The sequence below is a fragment of the Phyllobates terribilis genome, unplaced genomic scaffold (assembly GCF_046119375.1).
Source record: "Phyllobates terribilis strain yellow unplaced genomic scaffold, ASM4611937v1 Scaffold_4__5_contigs__length_816908805, whole genome shotgun sequence".
NCBI lineage: Eukaryota > Metazoa > Chordata > Amphibia > Anura > Dendrobatidae > Phyllobates > Phyllobates terribilis.
The window spans coordinates 380,953,315-380,974,340 of NW_027362764.1; the positions used below are offsets into that span (position 1 = coordinate 380,953,315).

The 21,026-nt window shown below is 40.6% G+C and overlaps 1 protein-coding gene across 1 annotated transcript in view; it reads right to left on the reverse strand.

Annotated features, from left to right (window-relative positions):
• INO80C (INO80 complex subunit C) overlaps positions 1 to 21,026 on the reverse strand; it is a 102,562-nt gene that overhangs the window by 55,843 nt on the left and 25,693 nt on the right. The window contains exon 2 of the mRNA XM_073678488.1: positions 12,028 to 12,139. Coding sequence (XP_073534589.1) covers positions 12,028 to 12,139 — 112 coding nt within the window. The remainder of the gene's footprint in view (positions 1 to 12,027; positions 12,140 to 21,026) is intronic.

Consider the following 21,026-nt stretch of genomic DNA (forward strand, 5'->3'; position numbering starts at 1 on the left):
TGAATAAAAACAAACTAGCTGAATCCTTCTAATATCAATGTAGAAACAGGAAGTCTCTCTTCTCTTCATGAGTCACTTCAAAAGAACCTGGCCCCCTTCGAGGAGGAGCAGAGAAGCTGGGTCAGGAGTTGAAGAGGGGGAGGACTCACACAGGGAACAGAGACTTCCTGTTTCTACATAGAGCTTAGAAGGATACAGCTAGTCAGTTTTTAATCAAGTGATTAGTGTTGAGCGAGTATGTTCTATTAACCCTTTCGCCGAGTTATGCTCGGGCCGAGCTCCGAGTATTTACAGCTGCTCGGTGATGAGGTTAAATCGCTCCCGTGTGCATGATTTGCAACTTATTTTCTATTTCTTACACATTCCTCACATGTAATAAAACTGTTAAACGGTTGCAAATCATGCACACAGGAGCGATTCAACCATATCACCGAGCAGCTGTAAATACTCGGAGCTCGGCCCGAGCATACTCGCTCAACCCTACAAGTGATGTCAGACCTAATGGAAAAGACCAGATTAACTGGGTAGAAAGGCAAAATGAGCAACTGTAAGAACACAGTAAATAAATAAAAAATGCAGTCAGCTCACCGTAATCAGATCCTGTGATATGGGAGCACGGAAGTCTATTCTGCCCAAAACAATTAAATCCAAATGAAAAGGTGATTATCCAGTTAACCCTTTCGCAACCTTGGGTTTTGTCGTTTTTGCTTTTTTGTTTTTTGCTCCTTGTTCCCAGAGCCATAGCGTTTTTATTGTTTGGTCAATATGGCCATGTGAGGGCTTATTTTTTGCGGGACGAGTTGTACTTTTAAACGCCATTACTAGTTTTACCATATCATGTACGGGAAAACGCAAAAAAAATTCCAAGTGCGGTAAAATTGCAAAAAAAGTGCAATACCACAGTTGTTTTTTATTTATTTTTTTAGCACGTTCACTGAATGCTAAAACTGACCTGCCATTCTTATTCTACAGGTCATTACGAGTTCATAGACACCAAACATGTATAGGTTCTTTTATATTTAATTGGTGAAAAAAAATTCCAAAATTTGGTAAAAAAAAAAAAAAAAAAAATAGCGCCATTTTCCGAGACCTGTAGCGTCTCCATTTTTCGTGATCTGGGGCTGGGTGAGGGCTTATTTTTTTGCGCGCCGGGCTGACGTTTTTATTGATAACATTTTGGGGTAGATCCAATGTTTTGATCGCCCGTTATTGCATTTTATTGCAATTTTGCGGCGACCAAAAAACGCAATTCTGGCGTTTAGAATTTTTTTCTCGTTACGCCATTTACCGATCGGATTAATTCTTTTTTTATATTGATAGATCGGGCGATTCTGAACGCGGCGATACAAAATATGTGTATGTGGGGTTTATTTTTTATTATTTTATTTTGAATGGGGCAAAAGGGGGGTGATTTAAACTTTTATATTTTTTTAATTTTTTTTATTTTTTTAAAAACTTTTTTTTTTCACTTACTGCATGCTTCAATAGTCTCCATAGTAGACTAGAAGCAGCAGTTGTCTGATCGGCTCTGCTACATACAGGGGACCAGCAGGTCCCCGGTATGCAGCAGAAATGGTCCTGTGCTATGAGCGCCGACCACTAGGTGGCGCTCATAGCGACCAGATCATGACAACCACAGGCGTCTGCTGCAGACCCAGGGTTGTCATGCACGCCCATCGGCGACCCGCGATCACGTGACGGGGTCGCTGGTGGGCGGGGCTTAGGACGCGCTTCCAGGAAGCGCGCGTTAAATGCCACTGTCAGAGATTGACAGCGGCATTTAACAGGTTAACAGCCGCGGGTGGATCGCGATTCCACCCGCGGCTGTTGCGGGCACATGTCAGCTGTAAGAATCAGCTGACATGTGCTCGGTTCAGTGAGGGCTCAGCGCAGCAGCCCTCACTGAACGGGCAGTACGCAAATGTGCGCACTAAGACGTCATGGGCTCTAAAGGGGTTAAAATGTGAACTTTATTATAGAAAATTTAAAAACATGACTTAATACGGATTCCATAGATCTGACCGTGTATAGCAGCGACGCGGCTAATGAAACAATTTCCTTGCGCATGTGTAAACCATCAGGAACCCACGTACCCAAGTCATAGATCTAGAAGGCTTCACAGGCATAAAGCCGTCTCCTTTGGTTTCCTCCTCTATTGGACCCAATACATTTCTCAATGCCAAGAACCTGTAATTTAGAGGTGTTTCTTTGGTGGCAAGTAATAAAATGCTTGGATGCGGTGTGATATGTTACAGTTGTTACTAGTTGTGCTAATTAGATCAGTAAGATGTTCGGAGATTTGAACTTATAAAGTACAAGAGGTGAAACCTACATACATTTTATGGCATGTAGAACAATTTATAGTGTAAACTACATTGTGCGAGTTGCATTTTATCTGTTTGATATCGTAACTGTTGGTGTTATTCTGGTTAGAGAAGGTTTTGGTTACCATAGCTTCTTTATATGTCCTGTAACAATTACTGCCACATTCATAAAATCCTCTATGCGTAAACCAGATTTTATTTTTGGGCTGAAAGTATTCAAGTGACGTATTGCACCACTTATGACAAAATCTGGTCTGAGAATGTCTGGCTTATTTGAGATGTAATCTCGTTATATACTTCAATACCACATAACGTAGCCATTACTGCTCTGGAATTCCATCATTTTTAAAGTGGTTATTCTTCACTCATCATTCAGGTCACACACGTTATCCCATGATTCACGTTTGATCATATTTTGCTTTACAGTGCAAAGGAGTTTCCATTGGTGAAAAATGGGATATCAGTAGCTGATTTGGTGATGTCATTTTGGGAGCATCTGTATTCCATTGACAAAACTGTGAGCCCTCAAGGGCAGGGTCCTTTCTCCTCCTGTACCAGTCAGTGACTCGTTTTTGTTCAAGATTATTGTACGCTATGTATACCCCTTTTTACATGTAAAGAGACACGGAATACCGTATTTTTCAGACTGTAAGACGCACCTTACTATAAGAGACACACCCCAGGTTTAGACAGCAGAAAATAGAAAAAACATTTTTTTCCTATTAATTAAAACTTCCCTGGCAGTGTAAAGTCATTATCACTAATTTTAATGTATTGGGGTAGAATAGAGAGGTAATAAATCTATTGTTAGTATCTCTCTGCAGTGCTATACACAAGCGCACACATACACACTCCTCTGCTACAAGCGCACACACACACACAGTCACTGCTCTGCTATACACTCACTGCTCTGCTACGCACGTACAAACACGACCTGAAAGGTCCTGCAATTACTGTTGCAGAAGGTCCTGCCGATGCTCAGCTCCTGCAGCCTCCGTTCCTGTCGGTAAGCTTCCTCTCCTGCTCTGCACCGATCACAGATTAGTGCAGAGCAGGCGGAGAGACAGCAGCTCTCTGTGATCAGGGAGGATGCGGTATCAGCATTCTACTCCATCACAGGCAATAATCCCGAAAAAAAAATTTTTAGCCCAAAAATTTCAAGAGCACTTCCATATAAAGCATTATAAACCTATAAACGACTTGGAAGATTTGCGCCAGTATAATAAAACATGGAGTTTTTATTGACATATATTTAAAATGCAACATAAAATACATAAAAAGTGGGAAGGAAACTAGAACAGAAAAGAACTACACAAGCCAGTTATAACATGATATATCCACCATATAGAGCAAGTGCTCGAAATCACAAAAATCACTGAACCATAATTATGTTAAATATATCAAATTATAAGAATTGAGAAATGTATCAAAATCAAATCACATAAAGTGCCATTAGCTATAGTGCAAATCAGCTACCATTTAAATAAAGTGCAAATTAATAGTGCAAAGAAAAAAAAATCACAAAATGCATATGGGCAACTATGCAAACAAGCTACAAATATAAGGTGCAATTGATAGTGCAAGTAATGCAAGCACCTTCTCAAGGCCACAGATATTGCGAGAGAAAAATATACTTCATACACAGTGCATATGAAAATATATATATATATATATATATATATATATATATATATATATACACATATATATATATATATATATATACATACACAGTACAGACCAAAAGTTTGGACACACCTTCTCATTTAAAGATTTTTCTGTATTTTCATGACTATGAAAATTGTACATTCACACTGAAGGCATCAAAACTATGAATTAACACATGTGGAATTATATACTTAACAAAAAAGTGTGAAACAACTGAAAATAGGTCTTATATTCTAGGTTCTTCAAAGTAGCCACCTTTTGCATTGATGACTGCTTTGCACACTCTTGGCATTCTCTTGATGAGCTTCAAGAGGTAGTCACCGGAAATGGTTTTCACTTCACAGGTGTGCCCTGTCAGGTTTAATAAGTGGGATTTCTTGCCTTATAAATGGGGTTGGGACCATCAGTTGTGTTGTGCAGAAGTCAGGTGGATACACAGCTGATAGTCCTACTGAATAGACTGTTAGCTGCTTTTTTCTTGCCATAATACAAATTCTAAGTAAAGAAAAACAAGTGGCCATCATTACTTTAAGAAATGAAGGTCAGTCAGTGCGAAAAATTTGGAAAACTTTGAAAGTGTCCCCAAGTGCAGTTGCAAAAACCATCAAGTGCTAGAAAGAAACTGGCTCACATGAGGACCCGCCCCAGGAAAGGAAGACCAAGAGTCACCTCTGCTTCTGAGGATAAGTTTATCCGAGTCACCAGCCTCAGAAATCGCAGGTTAACAGCAGCTCAGATTAGAGACCAGGTCAGTGCCACACAGAGTTCTAGCAGCAGACACATCTCTACAACTGTTAAGAGGAGACTGTGCAGCAGGCCTTCATGGTAAAATAGCTGCTAGGAAACCACTACTAAGGACAGGCAACAAGCAGAAGACACTTGTTTGGGCTAAAGAACACAAGGAATGGACATTAGACCAGTGGAAATCTGTGCTTTGGTCTGATGAGTCTAAAATTGAGATCTTTGGTTCCAACCACCGTGTCTTTGTGAGACGCAGAAAAGGTGAACGGATGGACTCTACATGCCTGGTTCCCACCATGAAGCATGGAGGAGGAGGTGTGATGGTGTGGGGGTGCTTTGCTGGTGACTCTGTTGGGGATTTATTCAAAACTGAAGGCATACTGAACCAGCATGGCTACCACAGCATCTTGCAGCGGCATGCTATTCCATCCGGTTTGCGTTTAGTTGGACCATCATTTATTTTTCAACAGGACAATGACCTCAAACACAGCTCCAGGCTGTGTAAGGGCTATTTGACCAAGAAGGAGAGTGATGGGGTGCTACGCCAGATGACCTGGCCTCCACAGTCACCAGACCTGAACCCAATCGAGATGGTTTGGGGTGAGCTGGATCGCAGATTGAAGGCAAAAGGGAAAAACAAGTGATAAGCATCTCTGGGAACTCCTTCAAGATTGTTGGAAGACCATTTCCGGTGACTACCTCTTGAAGCTCATCAAGAGTATGCAAAGAGTGTACAAAGCAGTCATCAAAGCAAAAGGTGGCTACTTTGAAGAACCTAGAATATAAGACATATTTTCAGTTGTTTCACACTTTTTTGTTAAGTATATAATTCCACATGTGTTAATTCATAGTTTTGATGCCTTCAGTGTGAATGTACAATTTTCATAGTCATGAAAATACAGAAAAATCTTTAAATGAGAAGGTGTGTCCAAACTTTTGATCTGTACTATATATATATATATATATATATATATATATATATATATATATATATATATATATATATATATATATATATATATATATATATATATATATATATATATATATATATATATATATATATATATATATATATATATATAATCACAAAATGCTAGCACCTCCATAGGGCCATGGAATGAAGTAGAAAACAATAACAGTGATCAGAAAATGGTGGAGAGAATAAAAAAGTTAACCATTAATAATAAATCATTATATGACCTGGCTGATGAAAAGACCCCGACGCGCACGTTTCGCGGCTTGCTTCTTCTTAGAAAAACGTCCGTTATTTCCAAAATGAGTGCATATTACGGAAGAGTTACATGATGTGTAACTGGGTATTTTTTAGTTGTTTTTTTATGCAGCTTCGTGAGTGGAGTAATTTCTTCTCTCTTATTATGTGTAGATGTGACGTGATCAGCTCATGTCACCCCCTGATGCAACAATAAACGGCAGTGGACAAGCACTTTTTAAGTTTAAGGCAAATGTTTCATTTAGTTTGTTTTCCCCGGATAACCTCCTTATCATCTATGCACAGGATAGGTGATAACTTATTGATCAGCAGGGGTCCGACCGCTGAGCCCTGCGCCTATCGACAAAACGAGGCACTTTTATCCCTATTAGAATCAAGCGACAGTGTGCATATGCAACCTTGGCTCCATTCTTCTCCTACAGGGCTGACTGCCTCTGCGATCGACTTTTTCTGGCAGCCTCATAGAGATTCAATGGATCAGCTGTCAAGTTTCCCTATTGTGATGATTGGTGTGGGTTCCAGAATTCGGACAACCACGGATATATATGTGTCACGGTGTAGGGGAATGCTGGTGAGGAAAAGGCAGATACAGGCAGGGTGAGCAGGGAAAACTAATCTGTCCCTAGACTGGAAACCCTTAATAGCCCTGACCCCGAAGGTATCTCTGATTGTGAGAAGATTCGTGTCTCCACCCTAAGCCCTAACTCCTCCACAAGCCCTGTGCTAATCCCCCTCACCTCCCTCCACTGAAAAGTTACAGCAACTTTAAAGGAAAGGACTTCAGCGGCACAAACAAATAGGTCAGCACAGCACAACTTCCAGGTATAGAGTGAAACTCCATCAGCAGCACCACCTGGCGGAAGGAGAGGCTACTTAAAGGCTAGGGGTAGGAGACTTACATTCACCAGGACACAGCAATAGTACTGGCATTAACTCATGCAGTACTAGGGGAAATAACACAGTTACAGCAGCATCTAGAATAGACCGCAGATACTTAGCGCTAGACAGCACGTGACAATATGTTAATGTTATGCTGGCTAAGGGCAGGCTTCTCAGTTGTACTGTGTCCTGACAAGCGATCCTGTGTAAAGTCAGGACTACGTTGTCAGGTGTCACTTTCAGCCTGTCAAGTTAACTTCTGTTCAATGTCAGGACCTATCAGGACACAGTATAAGTAACTGGATCGCGGGCTCCCAGACAGATCAGGCAGAGCAGAGGCTGCTCCCCCGACCTCTGCCAATGCAATTAAGCTACAAATGACTGAATGTGCTTAGTTATCTCCCTGCCTCCTGCCCAGCTGAGTGCCGCACTGTGTAGTGTTCAGCGTTATCTGTAGCTTCATCGCAGCAGCAGAAGTCCGGAGAGCTCTGATCACCTCAGCAGATCCCAACACTTTAGAAGTGATCAGGGCTCTCCTGACTTCTACTGCTGCGATGAAGCTACAGATAATGCTGCTCAGCACGGGAGACAACAAATCTCACTCTGCCCCTTCTCTCCTGCATGCTCCTACCTTTATGCTGCGTTACCCAGTGTTGTATGTAGCTCCATTGCAGAGGTGGAGTTTGGGCGCACACTGAGGACACTTAACATCAGCTGTCTACTCAAAGGCTACTCACAGTAACAGTGCATGCATCACAGCACAAGTAGGGGCCCAGCAGGGGGCCCTCTGTGGTTAAGGGGCCCTAGGAAAGTGCTTAGTCTGCCTGCCCATAACGCCGGCCCTGACAGACACAGGGATACACCGCAGGAATTAGGAAGGTAAACAAAAATAGAAGAGGATGGGACTATGAACACAGCCAAAACTCCAAGCAACAGTCGCAGAACAACTCTCCTTGAACGTCTTAACCGAACACCGAATCCTCCACTTCTTCACCAGGCTGTACAAGATTTTGCTCTGGCAATCGGAATTGCCAGTGTTGAGACTATATAGGAGAGGGGAGTGGCTGATGCTGTACAGCTGAGAACTTTCAGAAGGAATCTTCAAAGACTCAAAGCTGAGCAGTTTAACACCTGCACTACTGAAAGAAATTAGCACCATTAAATAAGAGGGAGAAGTGCTTCTACTCAATGCAGGAGTACATAAACTCAGATGCTGCGGTCTTCTGGCTCCTCTATGTCGCGGTAAACCTGTGACACCTGATTACCCATACATTTTATAAATGTGGCAGTAATCATTGCAGGACATTTATACATGCTATGGTAACCAAAACCTTTTCTCACCATAATAACACCAACAGTTACGATATCAAACATTATATTAACCCCTACCCCTTGAAGCCTGTTTGTTTTCACTTTTCTGACCAGGCCAAATTGTACAATTCTGACCAGTGTCACTTTATGAGGTAATAAGTTTGGAAAGCTTCAAAGTATCCCAGCAATTCTGAGATTGTACTTTATGGTAGTGATAGTGGTTTAGGTCAAAAATTTTTGCGTTTGTGAAAATAGGGGAAATGTGACAATTTTAAAACTTAATTTTTATGCCTTTAAACCAGAGAGTTATATCACACAAAATAGTTAATAAATAACATTTGCCACATATCTACTTTACATCAGCACTTGTTTAAAAAACATTTTTTGGGAAGTTAGAAGGGTTAAAAATGTATCAGCAATTTTTTCATTTTTCTAACAAAATTTACATTTTTTTTTATTTTAGGGACCACATCCAGTTTTAAGTGATGTTGAGGTGCCTGTGTGACAGAAAATACCTAAAAGTGACACCAATTTAAAAAATGCACCCTTTAAAGTGCTCAAAAACACATTCAAGAAGTTTATTAACCCCTTAGGTACTTAACAGGAATTAAATGTAGGAGGAAAAAATTAAAATGTCATGTCATGTTTGCAGAGCCCCTGATGCGTTTAAAAAGTGGAAACCCCCCCCCCCCACAAGTGACCACATTTTGGAAACTAGGCCCCTTGAGGAATTTATCTAGATGTGTGGTGAGCACCTTGAACACCTAGGTGCTTCACAGAATTTTATGGCATGGAGCCGTAAAAAAAAAAAAAAAAATTTTTTACCACAAAAGTATTGCTTTAGCCCCAAAGTTTTCAATTTCACAAAATTAACAGGGAAAACCAATGGTACAATTTCTTGCACAATTTCTCTCGTGTACGCCAATACCACATATGTGGTTAAAGACAACTTTTGAGGCACAATACAAAGCTCAGAAGGGAAGGCACATCATATTATAGTGCAGATTGTGCAATTAGGATTTGCGGGTGCCATGTCACATTGGCACACCCAGTCTGTTGCCAGAACAGCAGAACCCTCCCAAAAAGTGACCGCATTTTCCAAACTACAGTCCTCAATAAATTCATCTAAGGGCTCTTTCACATGTCAGTATCTCCGGTAAGAGAAGGTGACAGTTTCCACATGTATTGGAGACACTGACACACGCAGACTCATTAAAATCAATGGGTCTGTGCACGTCAGTGTGTTTTCATGGATCGTGTGTCCGTGTGCTCCACACGCTGACATGTTTTTTTTTTTTTTATAGATGCACGGTCCGCAAAACGTACCACACATATGACATCCGTGTGTCATGTACTGGACCTGGGGATCAGCGCTACAGTTAGCGCTATTCTCAAGCACCGATGTGAACGCTGCCCTCATCATGGTTCCCTGTCAGCGCTGTAATCAGCACCAGCAGGGACCATGATGAGGGTAGTAGTGTCTTCTCCCGCAGTGTCCCTGTGTAAAAATAATAATAAAATAATAAAATTCTTATACTCACCTGTCCGCTCATTCTCCCCGGTTCCTCTGTGTCAGTGGTCACACGGATTACAGCAGAGAATTCGCTGGATTTCTTTTGAGAAGAGAGAAGCCATTTTGATTTTCCAGAGCCTTTGTGCTACCAGTAACGTGGAAGCCCCCTATATTTCCATTAACAGATGATGGACCTTAGTGGGGACTAGCTTTTTTTATGGATTGAGTTGAAGTTTTATTGGGAATATTTTACATAACATTTTGGATCACATTTATCCTGCGCTCTACGCTGAGCACTTACATCAGGGCTTCCATCTAAATCTCTGAAAGATGTGATTCAGATGAAACCCCTGAGGGATCCATTCACTATAATGAGGCAGCAGAGTTACTCTGAAATCATTCTGGCCTCTATTCAGCGGTATCCTTTTCAAAGGTGCACAAAACTGTGGCCAACAGTGCTTTCATGCATGCTTAAAAAAGACAGATCCTGCCGAATCCATAGGACAGACGCATCCACAGTGCCTTCATCTGCCTCATTGTAGGGAATCTTCGCTGGAGGTTTTGTCTGAATCATATATTTCACAGATCTGCACGGAAACCCCGGTGTAAGTGCTCATTGTAGAGCACAGGATAATTGTGAGCCGAGCCATACTGCGATCTTTAGGAGGCAGAATGAACAAATCAGCAGCAGGTGAAGAATTGGTTTTATTTATTTTTTACGCTGTTCCTCGTGCGGTATAAGTGATTAGACCACTTTATTCTTTGGGTCAGTGTGATTACAGCGATACCAGATTTATATTGGGCATTAGCTCATTACATCACATGCAGGCAGGAGGCATGCCAGCTTCTGCTCTCAGCAGGAACTAACAAGCTACCGTACCTGGGTGACCCGACGACCATCTTTCGATCCAGGGTCACCATGGAGACCATCGCCACAATGCGATCACAATCACATTGTGCCGATTGGAGGAGAGAGGGAGCGCCCTCCCTCGGATATGTCAATTGATGTCGTCGTCACTATTGAGGTTTGCACTAGAAAAGATAGTTGGCGTTTCTGCAGGGTGTCAATATATAGCTGATGCACGCTGATGATCGCGCTGGCTCACTCGTTCAGCCGTATATGCACAGTGGTTTGTGGAAACGCACCTCCCGCTGTGTCGTACATGTACGGCGGATGTCGTGAAGGGGCTACAATATCAAACACTAGATTATCTGCAACTCACACAATGTAGTTTACATTACAAATTGTTCTACATGCCATAAAATGTATGTTGCACCTCACGTAAATTAGAAGTCTGAACATCTGAACATCTTACTGATATAATTAGCACAACTAGTAACAGCTGTAACATATCACAAGCATCTAAGCATTTTATTACTTACCAAAGAAACCTCTTCACTACAAGATCTTGGCATTGAGAAATGTAATAGGTCCAATAGAGGAGGAAACCAAAGGAGACGGCTTCTTACCCGTGAAGCTTTCTGGATCTATAACTTGGGTACGTGGGTTCCTGATGGTTTAAACAATAGCAGGGAAATGGTTTCATTATTAATTTTTACCTGACTTCATATTTGTGTATTATGTTCAGTGTTTTCTTCTTTTTTTTTTTATTTTTTTTTCTTCATTCAAGATAACTTGCATATCACGTGATTCCATGTCATGCAGGTGTCACATGATTCATCTATGCACCCTTGTCTGATTGACAGGCTGTATATTAGATTATATAGATTTCACAAGCATTAGCTCTGATAAAGGATGCAGTACGGTGTGTGAAATGGGTAGCTGCTATACACAGTCATATCTATGGAATCCGAATGAAATCATGTTTAGAAATTTATTATAATAAAATTCACATTTTAACTAGAGCTGCGTAATCACCTTACACCGGTAAGTACATAGCGCCATAATATGATGACTGTACTAAGAGGATAAAAACTTTGATGGGAGGGCTACAAAAAAAGTTATGTTAATTACTAATTTGCAAGTCTGTAGGATACAGAGGAATATTTCAGTAAGGGCCCAAATAAGAAATATTTAGGATGAGGTTTTAGTACACTCCAAGGGAGTTCCACAATGGCATTTTTGTTAACTTTGTGCAGTTATTTACATTGAAGACATAGTTGTTGATCTGCCCGAAGGTGCCAGCCACTTTGTGCTTTTTTATTTGACATAATTCTATATTAAACTGCCACGACTGGCATATTTGCTCTACATCCACTTCATCCCTTTGGAGTGTTGGAATAAGTAGAATGCACAACACATTTAACTACAATATGAAGCGGAGCACAGAGGAGCGTGGTGGGAAAGTTATTGGTGTAGACTTTATCATTTATAAGTACAATGCTAAGCAGCTTACAGCTCGGATCATTTAGTTGCCATGGCAATGCCCTTTCTAGAGAAAGAATCTGTTTCAGGTTCTTCCAGGTCCTGTTCTTTTTGCCAGCAGCTGCCCCTCCGATTCCAGAATGCTGCCAATGAAAAAGAAGTGGTACAAAGTCAATTAAGCTTCATGGAAAAGGTTTATTCAGACGCCCAGGTCATGAGCGATATCAGGAGCATAGAAGGAAAATAACTGAAAAGGAGATTATTCTTTACCACTCGAAATAGTAGGAAAAAGTTGCATCACTGGCCTCAAATGATAGCATGTTGGTAACAACCTTGCCCTACAACAAGGCATATTTCACACACCGTGGCCCCAATTCATCAAAGCATTTTTTCCGGAGTACTATAGTAAGTTGCTTAGAAAAGTTGCTAAATTTTGGCGCTACTCTGAGTTGTGCTGAAACTTTGCAACTCTGCATTTTTATACTACTTTCTCTGCTCATTTTGGCAGAGCTGAAGCGGGGGCGTGACGCCACAGCTTTGTCTTAATTCATCATGTTCTGGGCATTCCTTACACCAGAAAACATACTCCAGTCAGAGACAGGAGTTAGATTTCTAGCATGGCACACGTAGGTGCATGCCACTCGTCAGATGCTCCATATTCATTAAGAGGTGTGCACCTCTCCATGAATCAGGAGCGTCTGCCTCCACCATGCCAAGTCCTCCCTTTAAGTCATCAGGCAAGACCCCCATCCTTCACTAGTAGTAATAGCCAGTACTCAGCAGAGTTATTATCTAATAGCTGCTATGTGCTTTTCGGCTAGCGGAGAGGAGGGGTAATGCAGTCAGAACAAGCCACCAAATCCACACAGGTCCATTTAAATCTTTGGTAGGACTATCTATCTTAGTGTCCATTCTGAAAGGGTTATCATTCAAAGAGAAAAAATGGTTATTCCAAAAAAATCTAATGGGATAACTTGATTTTTTGGGAATAACTATTTTCAGATTACAGAAATAGGATAACCTCATGGGTATATAATTATATCTCACATCAAAAAACCTATAAAAAATAACCTTTACTAGATATTAAAATATTGCCTTAAGGCACACAAACAAATACTGTATAACATAGAAATAGACATAAAATTTGTGAAAAGATGATCAAATGCTGTTAGCTCAGATGGATCTATAGAAAGACATCAAGCTATAGGCTATAACGTCTAACAAGACGACATGTAGTCCAGAGAGACCCAACCATTCAGAGTCTCTCACAAAAGCCTACTCTTATATAACAGTCACCAGGTGATAGTAGTACTCCAAAATTACAAACTAATATATAGATAAATAACTTCCCCAAGCTGGGATATAACAGCAGGTTCCCTTGCAAAAAAAAAAAAAAAAGGTTCATATAGTATGAAGTATGCACAGATGAAGCAATACCTCCCACTACAGTTGTAGATATTTCAGATAAAGTGCATATAGAGTTAAAGTGCGTAAATAGTTACTCATCTTAATATGCAGGGACACTGCCTTCCCAGTATAGTACAGGGGTTCCACAATCCTCGACGCGTTTCCCCGTGTAAATCAAGGTTCATCAGGAGAAAAAAATGGGATGATAATGTAATTAGGTATCCTGCTGATGGTTTGCAGTCTATCTTATGCTGCCACGAGCCCTCTTAATATACCCCATCTGATTTAATCAACCCCTCCTTCCTTAATCTGGAGGAAAAACCTCCACTGATACCATCAGAAGAAATTGTCCCCTCCCTGTGCAGCAACGCATGTCTAACATACCTCCATCCACTAGAGGTCTGAGGCACATACTGCTCAAAACCAAGATATGTGTTCCTTAATGGTGGCAACTCACTAAGGCCAGTAGTGTGAGTGTATATCAGGGATCACACTCCACAGTTATAGATCAAACATATGATACATAAATATTGAAGTCCAGGATACAGACAGATAAAACCTCAATAGGTAAAGAATGCATTAAGAATTTTATGAGATCCACAACTTACAGGATATCTTCGCCCATGGAGGTCCCAGGCGGTAGATTTTGTTGTCATGTTTCTTATCGAGATTTTACCTTGTATAGATATGAAAAATGGCCTGGATAGCATCATCTATCAAACCATTAAAAAGTTGTAGGGGCTCTGACAGCCTTAGGCTATGTGCCCACGTTGCAGAAATGAAGCAGAAAATTTCTGCTTCATTTCTGCAAGTCCTCTCCCGGAAAAACGCATGCGGAATTCCGCACGCGTTTATCGTGCGTTTTCCAAATATGGAATTGCCTTGTGTTTTTTATTGCATTACAATAAGGCAATTCCGCTTGCGGAAACGCAAAATTAATGGACATGCTGCGGATTTTTCCGTGCATCAAAAACGCTGCGGAAAAATCCGCAGCATGGGCATAAAACTTGCGGAATCCCCTTGGGGACCATGGGGGGGCGGATTACCTAGTGTTTCACAAGCGATTCCGCAGCATATACGCTTGAAAAACGCTACGTGGGCACATAGCCTAAAGGTGTTGTGAGTGAATGCGTTGTTAGTCTCTTCACTACGATGCTGAAAATATATCTCCCATAAATATTGGATTTATGCCAACCCCAATACTCATCACTGGCTCCAAAATGTCTCAGAACAGTGTTTTAATCTCAAGAAGCTCTATCCCTGAAAAGCGTACTTCCCCGCCTCTGCGTAAATGGATCCCAGTCTTAGGTTACGGTCATACTATCAGTATTTGTAAGTCAAAACCAGGTGAGGAACAAATAGAGAAAAAGTATAATAGAAGCTTGTGCACCAATTCTGCATCTTTGACCTACACCTGGTTTTGGCTCTCACTCCTGAGAAAAATACTGATGCACACATTGAGTATTTGCAGAAATTTCTGGAATGTTTCTGCATCTCTAGGAATTTGTTGGCAGCAAAAAATGCAACGGAAAATAAGCTAATTTTTTATAGAGCAATGAATGCTTTTTGCAGCTAAATAAAGATATTTGGGAAAAAAAAGTTTTGTGATGCAATTTCCTTGTCCAACACCTTCTTTTTCATTCTCCATTTTGGAATTGAAGATGCCTAGCACTTTTGCAGCTCTGCAGGCCGTATCTAAGCCTGCTATTAATCAGTTTTGAATATACAGAGTTGTCGCAGAAACCAGGCAAGTTAAAGTATATGTAAATAATTTTTTACATGTCTCTTTTTCTGTGGTGTGCAGTAACCAATTGTTTTATCTTCTAGGATAAGTCCAGAAGAAGACAAAAAAAAAAGGATGTGGGTGCACCCTATTGTATTAGAGAGAAGTGAGAAGGTGCACTTCCATTGTGTTAAACAGAGATTTAACGCAGGTAAGGTAACAGTCTGCAAAGGTAGGGCAAAAGAGATATATAGCTCACCACGCCGCTGTATTCATCGGCTTCGGTCGGAGATTTCCTGGAGGGAGCTAGTCCTGCTGGTGACTGCAGCCATATCCAACAAGGAAGGAGGGGGGAGGAACGTATTCCAGCATCACTATCCAGGTAAAACTTAGTTCTTTATTAGTGTATCATTTTTATTAGTGTATCATTTAAACAGAGTTAAAATGGAAGTTCCTTACGGAACTAATAAAGAACTAAGTTTTACCTGGATAGTGATGCCGAAATACGTTCCTCCCCCCTCCTTCCTTGTTGCATCTGTAAAGAAAGATACTATCATATGTAAAATATGTGCTAAAAAAATATCACCACGTTTACCTAACCATTTTTTTTATTTTTTTTCCATATATCCAGACAAATTTATTTTATTTTGCAGAATACCCATTCACGCATTTGACCTTTTGTTAATTATCTTAGCCCCAGAGCTAAACTATTCGGATACAGTCATGAGAAAGGCGATCTCTGCTGAGGAAAGGCTGCTCATCACAGTGCGGTAAGTAATGAAAAAATTGTTTTAACATGTTAAATTTGTTAAAAATAGGGTGTTTTTAAAAAAAAAAAAAAAAAATCGTTTTAACCAAGACACCCACCAGCAATTTTCCAATTTTTCTTTGCTTTTTCTGCTCCCTTTCTTCCAAGAGCCATAATTTTTTTTGTTCTTCCATTCCCACAGCTGTATGAAGGTTTATTTTTTGAGGGAAGGCCATCCAACTCTGGTGTCTAGGTGTGAGAAACCTTTACTGACCATTTCATCCATTACATGAGCCCAGAAGGAGCCATGCACTGGTTATAATCCTGTGTGGGTGAAGTGCAGCCTGACCAGCAGAGAAAAACAGAACAATTGAAAAAAAAAGATAAAAGACGAAATGCTCAAATTTTTTAATTTTTTTTTAAAGAATTTGTTAGATTTGTAGCACCACCCCAGCACTGATAAAATAAAAATAGCTGAAGATGTGCTAAAAGTATGTATTTTATTGAACACTAGATGGCTTGTATATACACTTTTTTTTTTTACTGTTCAGAAAACAAAATTTTTAAATAAAATACTATTTCAGAATAAAATCATTAATTAACAAGTAACAAACATAGTCATTTATTTTTGAACAAACAATTACTACTATTATTGCTCATCAGTTCTGGCAGAGGAAAAAAAAAAAGATTTCTTTGATAATATATTATTGTATTGTTGATTTATGTAAAAAAAATGTGAACAATATAAAAAACGGTATACAGTTCTGCACATTGATATTGACACCCATGAAGTTTAAGTACATAATGTGGAATATCTCCTGAAAAAAATGAATCAAGTGAAACAGTTTTTTTGTGTAGAGCCCTTGTGTTAAATACAAAAGAGAGAATGATAAACAATAATTTAAAACAAAAAACAATGGGAGGGAAAAAAAAAATAGAAAAACCTAAAGCTTGCTGTGTCACTGGTATTGGCACCCTTTACATTAATTTAGTTTGGAAACACATTTTGACTCGCCTATGGTAAATCACAAAAGAGATTCACCTGTGACTAATTACCGGTGCCCATGTGACATGAATTAGCCAATGAATGATGACTTCAGTGTTTTAAAAAGCCACATGGTAGACCCTGTTCCTTTGTCACAATGGTGAAGACAAAGAAGCTGTCTGAGGACATCAGAACTGCTATTAGCAAACACAAGACTTCCAAAAGGGTATAAGGCCATCTCCAGAGACCTTGGTATCCCAGTTTCAACAGTGCGCAATGTTATTAAAAAGTTTGCCAAGCATTGAACCGTCAAGAACCTCCCTGGATATGGGGGAAAAGAGGAAAATTGACAAGAGATGTCTTCGAAGGTTGGTGTGAATGGTGGAAAAAAAAAAAAAAACAAAAAAAAAACAGGTCAAGACATCCAAAGACTGGAAGGCCAACCTGGAACAGTCTTGGGTCATAGTTTCAACAAGTACCATACGCTACTAAGTAAACCAAGCAGAGCTTTATGGGCGAAGGCCAAGGAAGAAACCATTGCTGAAGACATAAAAAGGAACGGCTGATCTTTGCCAAAGAGTACCTTGACAAACTACAATCCTTCTGGGAAAATGTTCTGTGGACAGATGGAACAAAAATAGATCTTTTTGGCAATGCAAAGCTACAGGCGGCACAATGAAGCTTATAAGGAAAAGAACACCTTACCAAAAGTTAAGCATAGTGTAGGATCCATAATGCTGTGGGATTGTCTTGTTGCGTCTGTTACTGGAGGCCTTGACCGTGTCACAGGAATTATGAAATCAGAGAATTATCAAGAGATTGTATCAAGGGATTTGCTTATGTTCTATTTGAAGAGGTCAGTGATGCAGAAGATGCCTTGTATAATTTAGACAGGCGATGGATTTGTGGACGCCAAATTGAAATTCAGTTTGCTCAAGGAGATCGAAAAACACCAAATGAAATGAATCTGTGTAAAAAAAACTTGGGTTTGAGTCCAAGATCATGGGTATGCAACCAAGTATTAATTAGGGGTGCCTTTATTACTGCACATGCTCTTTAGTCTTTTTTTTAATTTTATTTTGTTTTAAATTGCAACATGGAAGCTGAAAAACAATGCTTTATTGTTGTATTACTTTAGACCACTAATTAAAAAATCCTGGAGGATATAACTTTGGTACATTTCCATTTATTTCTGAAAATATGGTACAGTCTATGAAAAAATGAAGGGGTGCCAATAATGGCGAGCAGCACTGTAAATAATATTGCACGCACGCACACACTTACACCAGATTACAAAAAAAAAAAAAAAGTTTCAAAACCAAACATATTTAAATTTAAAGGGAACCTGTCACCAGTTTTAGGCCATATAAAAAACGGCCAGCACCTGTAGGCCCTTATACATAGCATTCTGGAATGATGCATACAAGTCCCGAGTGTTCTGGCTATAACCCAAAAAACATCTGTTATTAGGCCACGGCCCCACTATCAGTATTTGGTCAGTATTCTGTATTTTTTCTCAGGAGTGGGAGCCAAAACCAGGAGTGGGTGATAAAGTGGTGGACTTGCTTCTATTATACCTTTTCTCTGATTGTTCCTCACCTGGTTTTGACTCCCACTCCTGAGAAAAAATACTGACCGAATGCTGACCAAATACTGATAGTGGGGCAGAGACCTTATACTCACCTACGCCGTGGTCCGGTCCGATGGGTGTTGCTGATCTTGGTCCAAAGCCTCCTCCATGCCCGCAGTTGCCGTCCTTCATAGCACTCCACGGAGGCGCACTTCTCTGCCCTCCTGAGGGCACAGCAAAGTATTGTAGTGCGCATGCGCGAGGAAAGAGCAAAGAGCGCATTACAGTACTTTGTTCTGCCCTTAGGAGGGCAGAGAAGTGCGCTTGCATGGAGAGCAAAACCGAGGACACCGTGGATGACGCAGAACGAGTCATCCACATGAAGAAGGATGGACATGGCAAGCAGAGAGGAGGAGCCGGATCAAGAGCAGCAACGCCCATATGACCGCACCGCGGTGCAGGCAAGTATAATAAAAGGTCTTTTTGTGTTATAGAAAGCGCACTGGGGACTTATATAGAGCATTCCAGAATGCTGTATATAAGGGCCTACAGGTGCTGGCCGTAGTTCACATGGCCCAAAACTGGTAACAGGTTCTTTTTTAAATTGAATTAATTTGACATATTCTTAATTAAAACAATGGTATTCTGGTGAATAACTGTATCCTGCATGACTGTCTGTACTCATGCTGGAATTAGGTGAGGGGGCCACACCTTTGTGCAACAGGCGCATGACGCACAGGGTTGTGAAAATATAAGTGGGTACTAGTGATGAGCAAGTGTGCTCGTTTCACAGGAGCATGCTTGGGTGCTTTCTGAGTATCTTCTGCGAGCTCGTATATTATGTTGGAGTCACTGCCTCTGCATGATTTATGGCTGTTACACAGCCTGAACACATGTGAGGATTCCTTAACAAACATGCAATCCTTGCATGTGTTGAAGCTGTCTAACAGCAGTAAATCATGCAGACGCTGGGACTTGAACATAATATACGAGCACACCGAAGATACTCAGAAAATGACCCGAGCATGCTCGGTGAAAGGGTTAAACAAGCATGCACGCTCATCACTCGTGGGTACCATCACCAGGCTCAGGAGGACATAAAGACGTGCTGGCTGGTCTACTACTATGTTGGTGATTAGGAACTACAGATGCCGGTGTTTTTGCAATTGGATTAACAATATTTTGTATACCCATCACAATGTTGCTTAGAGGGGGAATTGGTTATAGCGACTCATACGCATCCAAAAGGCTAAATACAACAGCCATAAAAGATACCTGCCTATCCCGTGCCATTTCTCTAATTCTACTGGCTACAGTAAAACCAATGTGGTCAAATTGGTCCTCTTGATTCAATCTAATTAGGAGATCAAATGTCTCAGTCGTCAGGCATTCTGAGTTTGATTCCATGTCTTTATTCTTTGACGTTTTTCCCCTTTGATTTTTTTTGTTTGTGTTCTTGATAGGCAGCGCTGGAAGCGGATGTAGTGTCGAAACTTTATGCAGCTGCATAACCTGGTAGTTCAGCGTCTGATTATGACACGGTTGTCGCAGTTACACTGTCAATCATCCCCTCATCGTTTTCTGGCTGTGTGCACATTAGAAACAAATGCTTAATCATTAACAAAATATATATTTTTAAAAAATAAATTTATAAACAATGTTAAAAACTTACCTCCATAAGATTCAGCACGTGAGAATGACCAGGCGTTCATCATAAAAGGGGCATTTATTTTTTGGTAATGATGACCCACTCTTGGCATACTGTACATCAAATTTAAAAAAACGCTCTCAAACAAACCGCCACCTGTCAGCGTGGGAGCCTGCCGATATGAACTCTAATAACCCCACAGGCGTCACCGCCGCCAGGTTGGTGCGCGCAGAGATCTGCCAGTTGCTGTATGATTACAGCCTATGTAGGTTCATTCTGTGAACGCTCCTACATAGGCTGGTGAAAACGTGGGACATCGCTTTAACCCTTGCATTACAGTCGGACCTGGGGTGAGTATATCGGGTTAATTTAAATGATTAAGGAATGTGTTTTATTTCAAATAAAAGTATTTTTGTGTGCGTGAGTATGTATATAACTCTTTACTTTCAGGTTTACTAATGAGGGTGTCTAGCTGACATCTCTTCATTACTAAATCTAGTGCTTGGTGTCAGCGACGGCTGCTGACACCATCCCCTAATCCCATTTCCCCCGATGCCACTGCATCAGGGCATCAGGAAGAGCCTGGGCTAAGTGACAGAATTAGTGCTTCAAATATGAAGTGCCATTTTTAGGGCAGCTGAGGGCTGGTATTTTTAGCCTGGGATGGGGCAGATAAGCATGGCCCTTTCCAGGCTAGTAATACCAGCCCACAGCTGTTTACTTTCCCTAGGTTAGTTATTGGATTTGGAGAGGACCCCACTTTTTGTTTTAATATTAAATATTAATTTATTGCCTTCCCACTCATAGAAAGATATAAACTAAACTTCACATAGGGGAGGTTCTGCAATTATAAATCTGCTGGAAAAAATGTATATAAAAAATGTACTGACAAATCACTATGGCCAGTTATCTTTGTATGGGAATCGATGACCGAAGAGGTGTATGTATG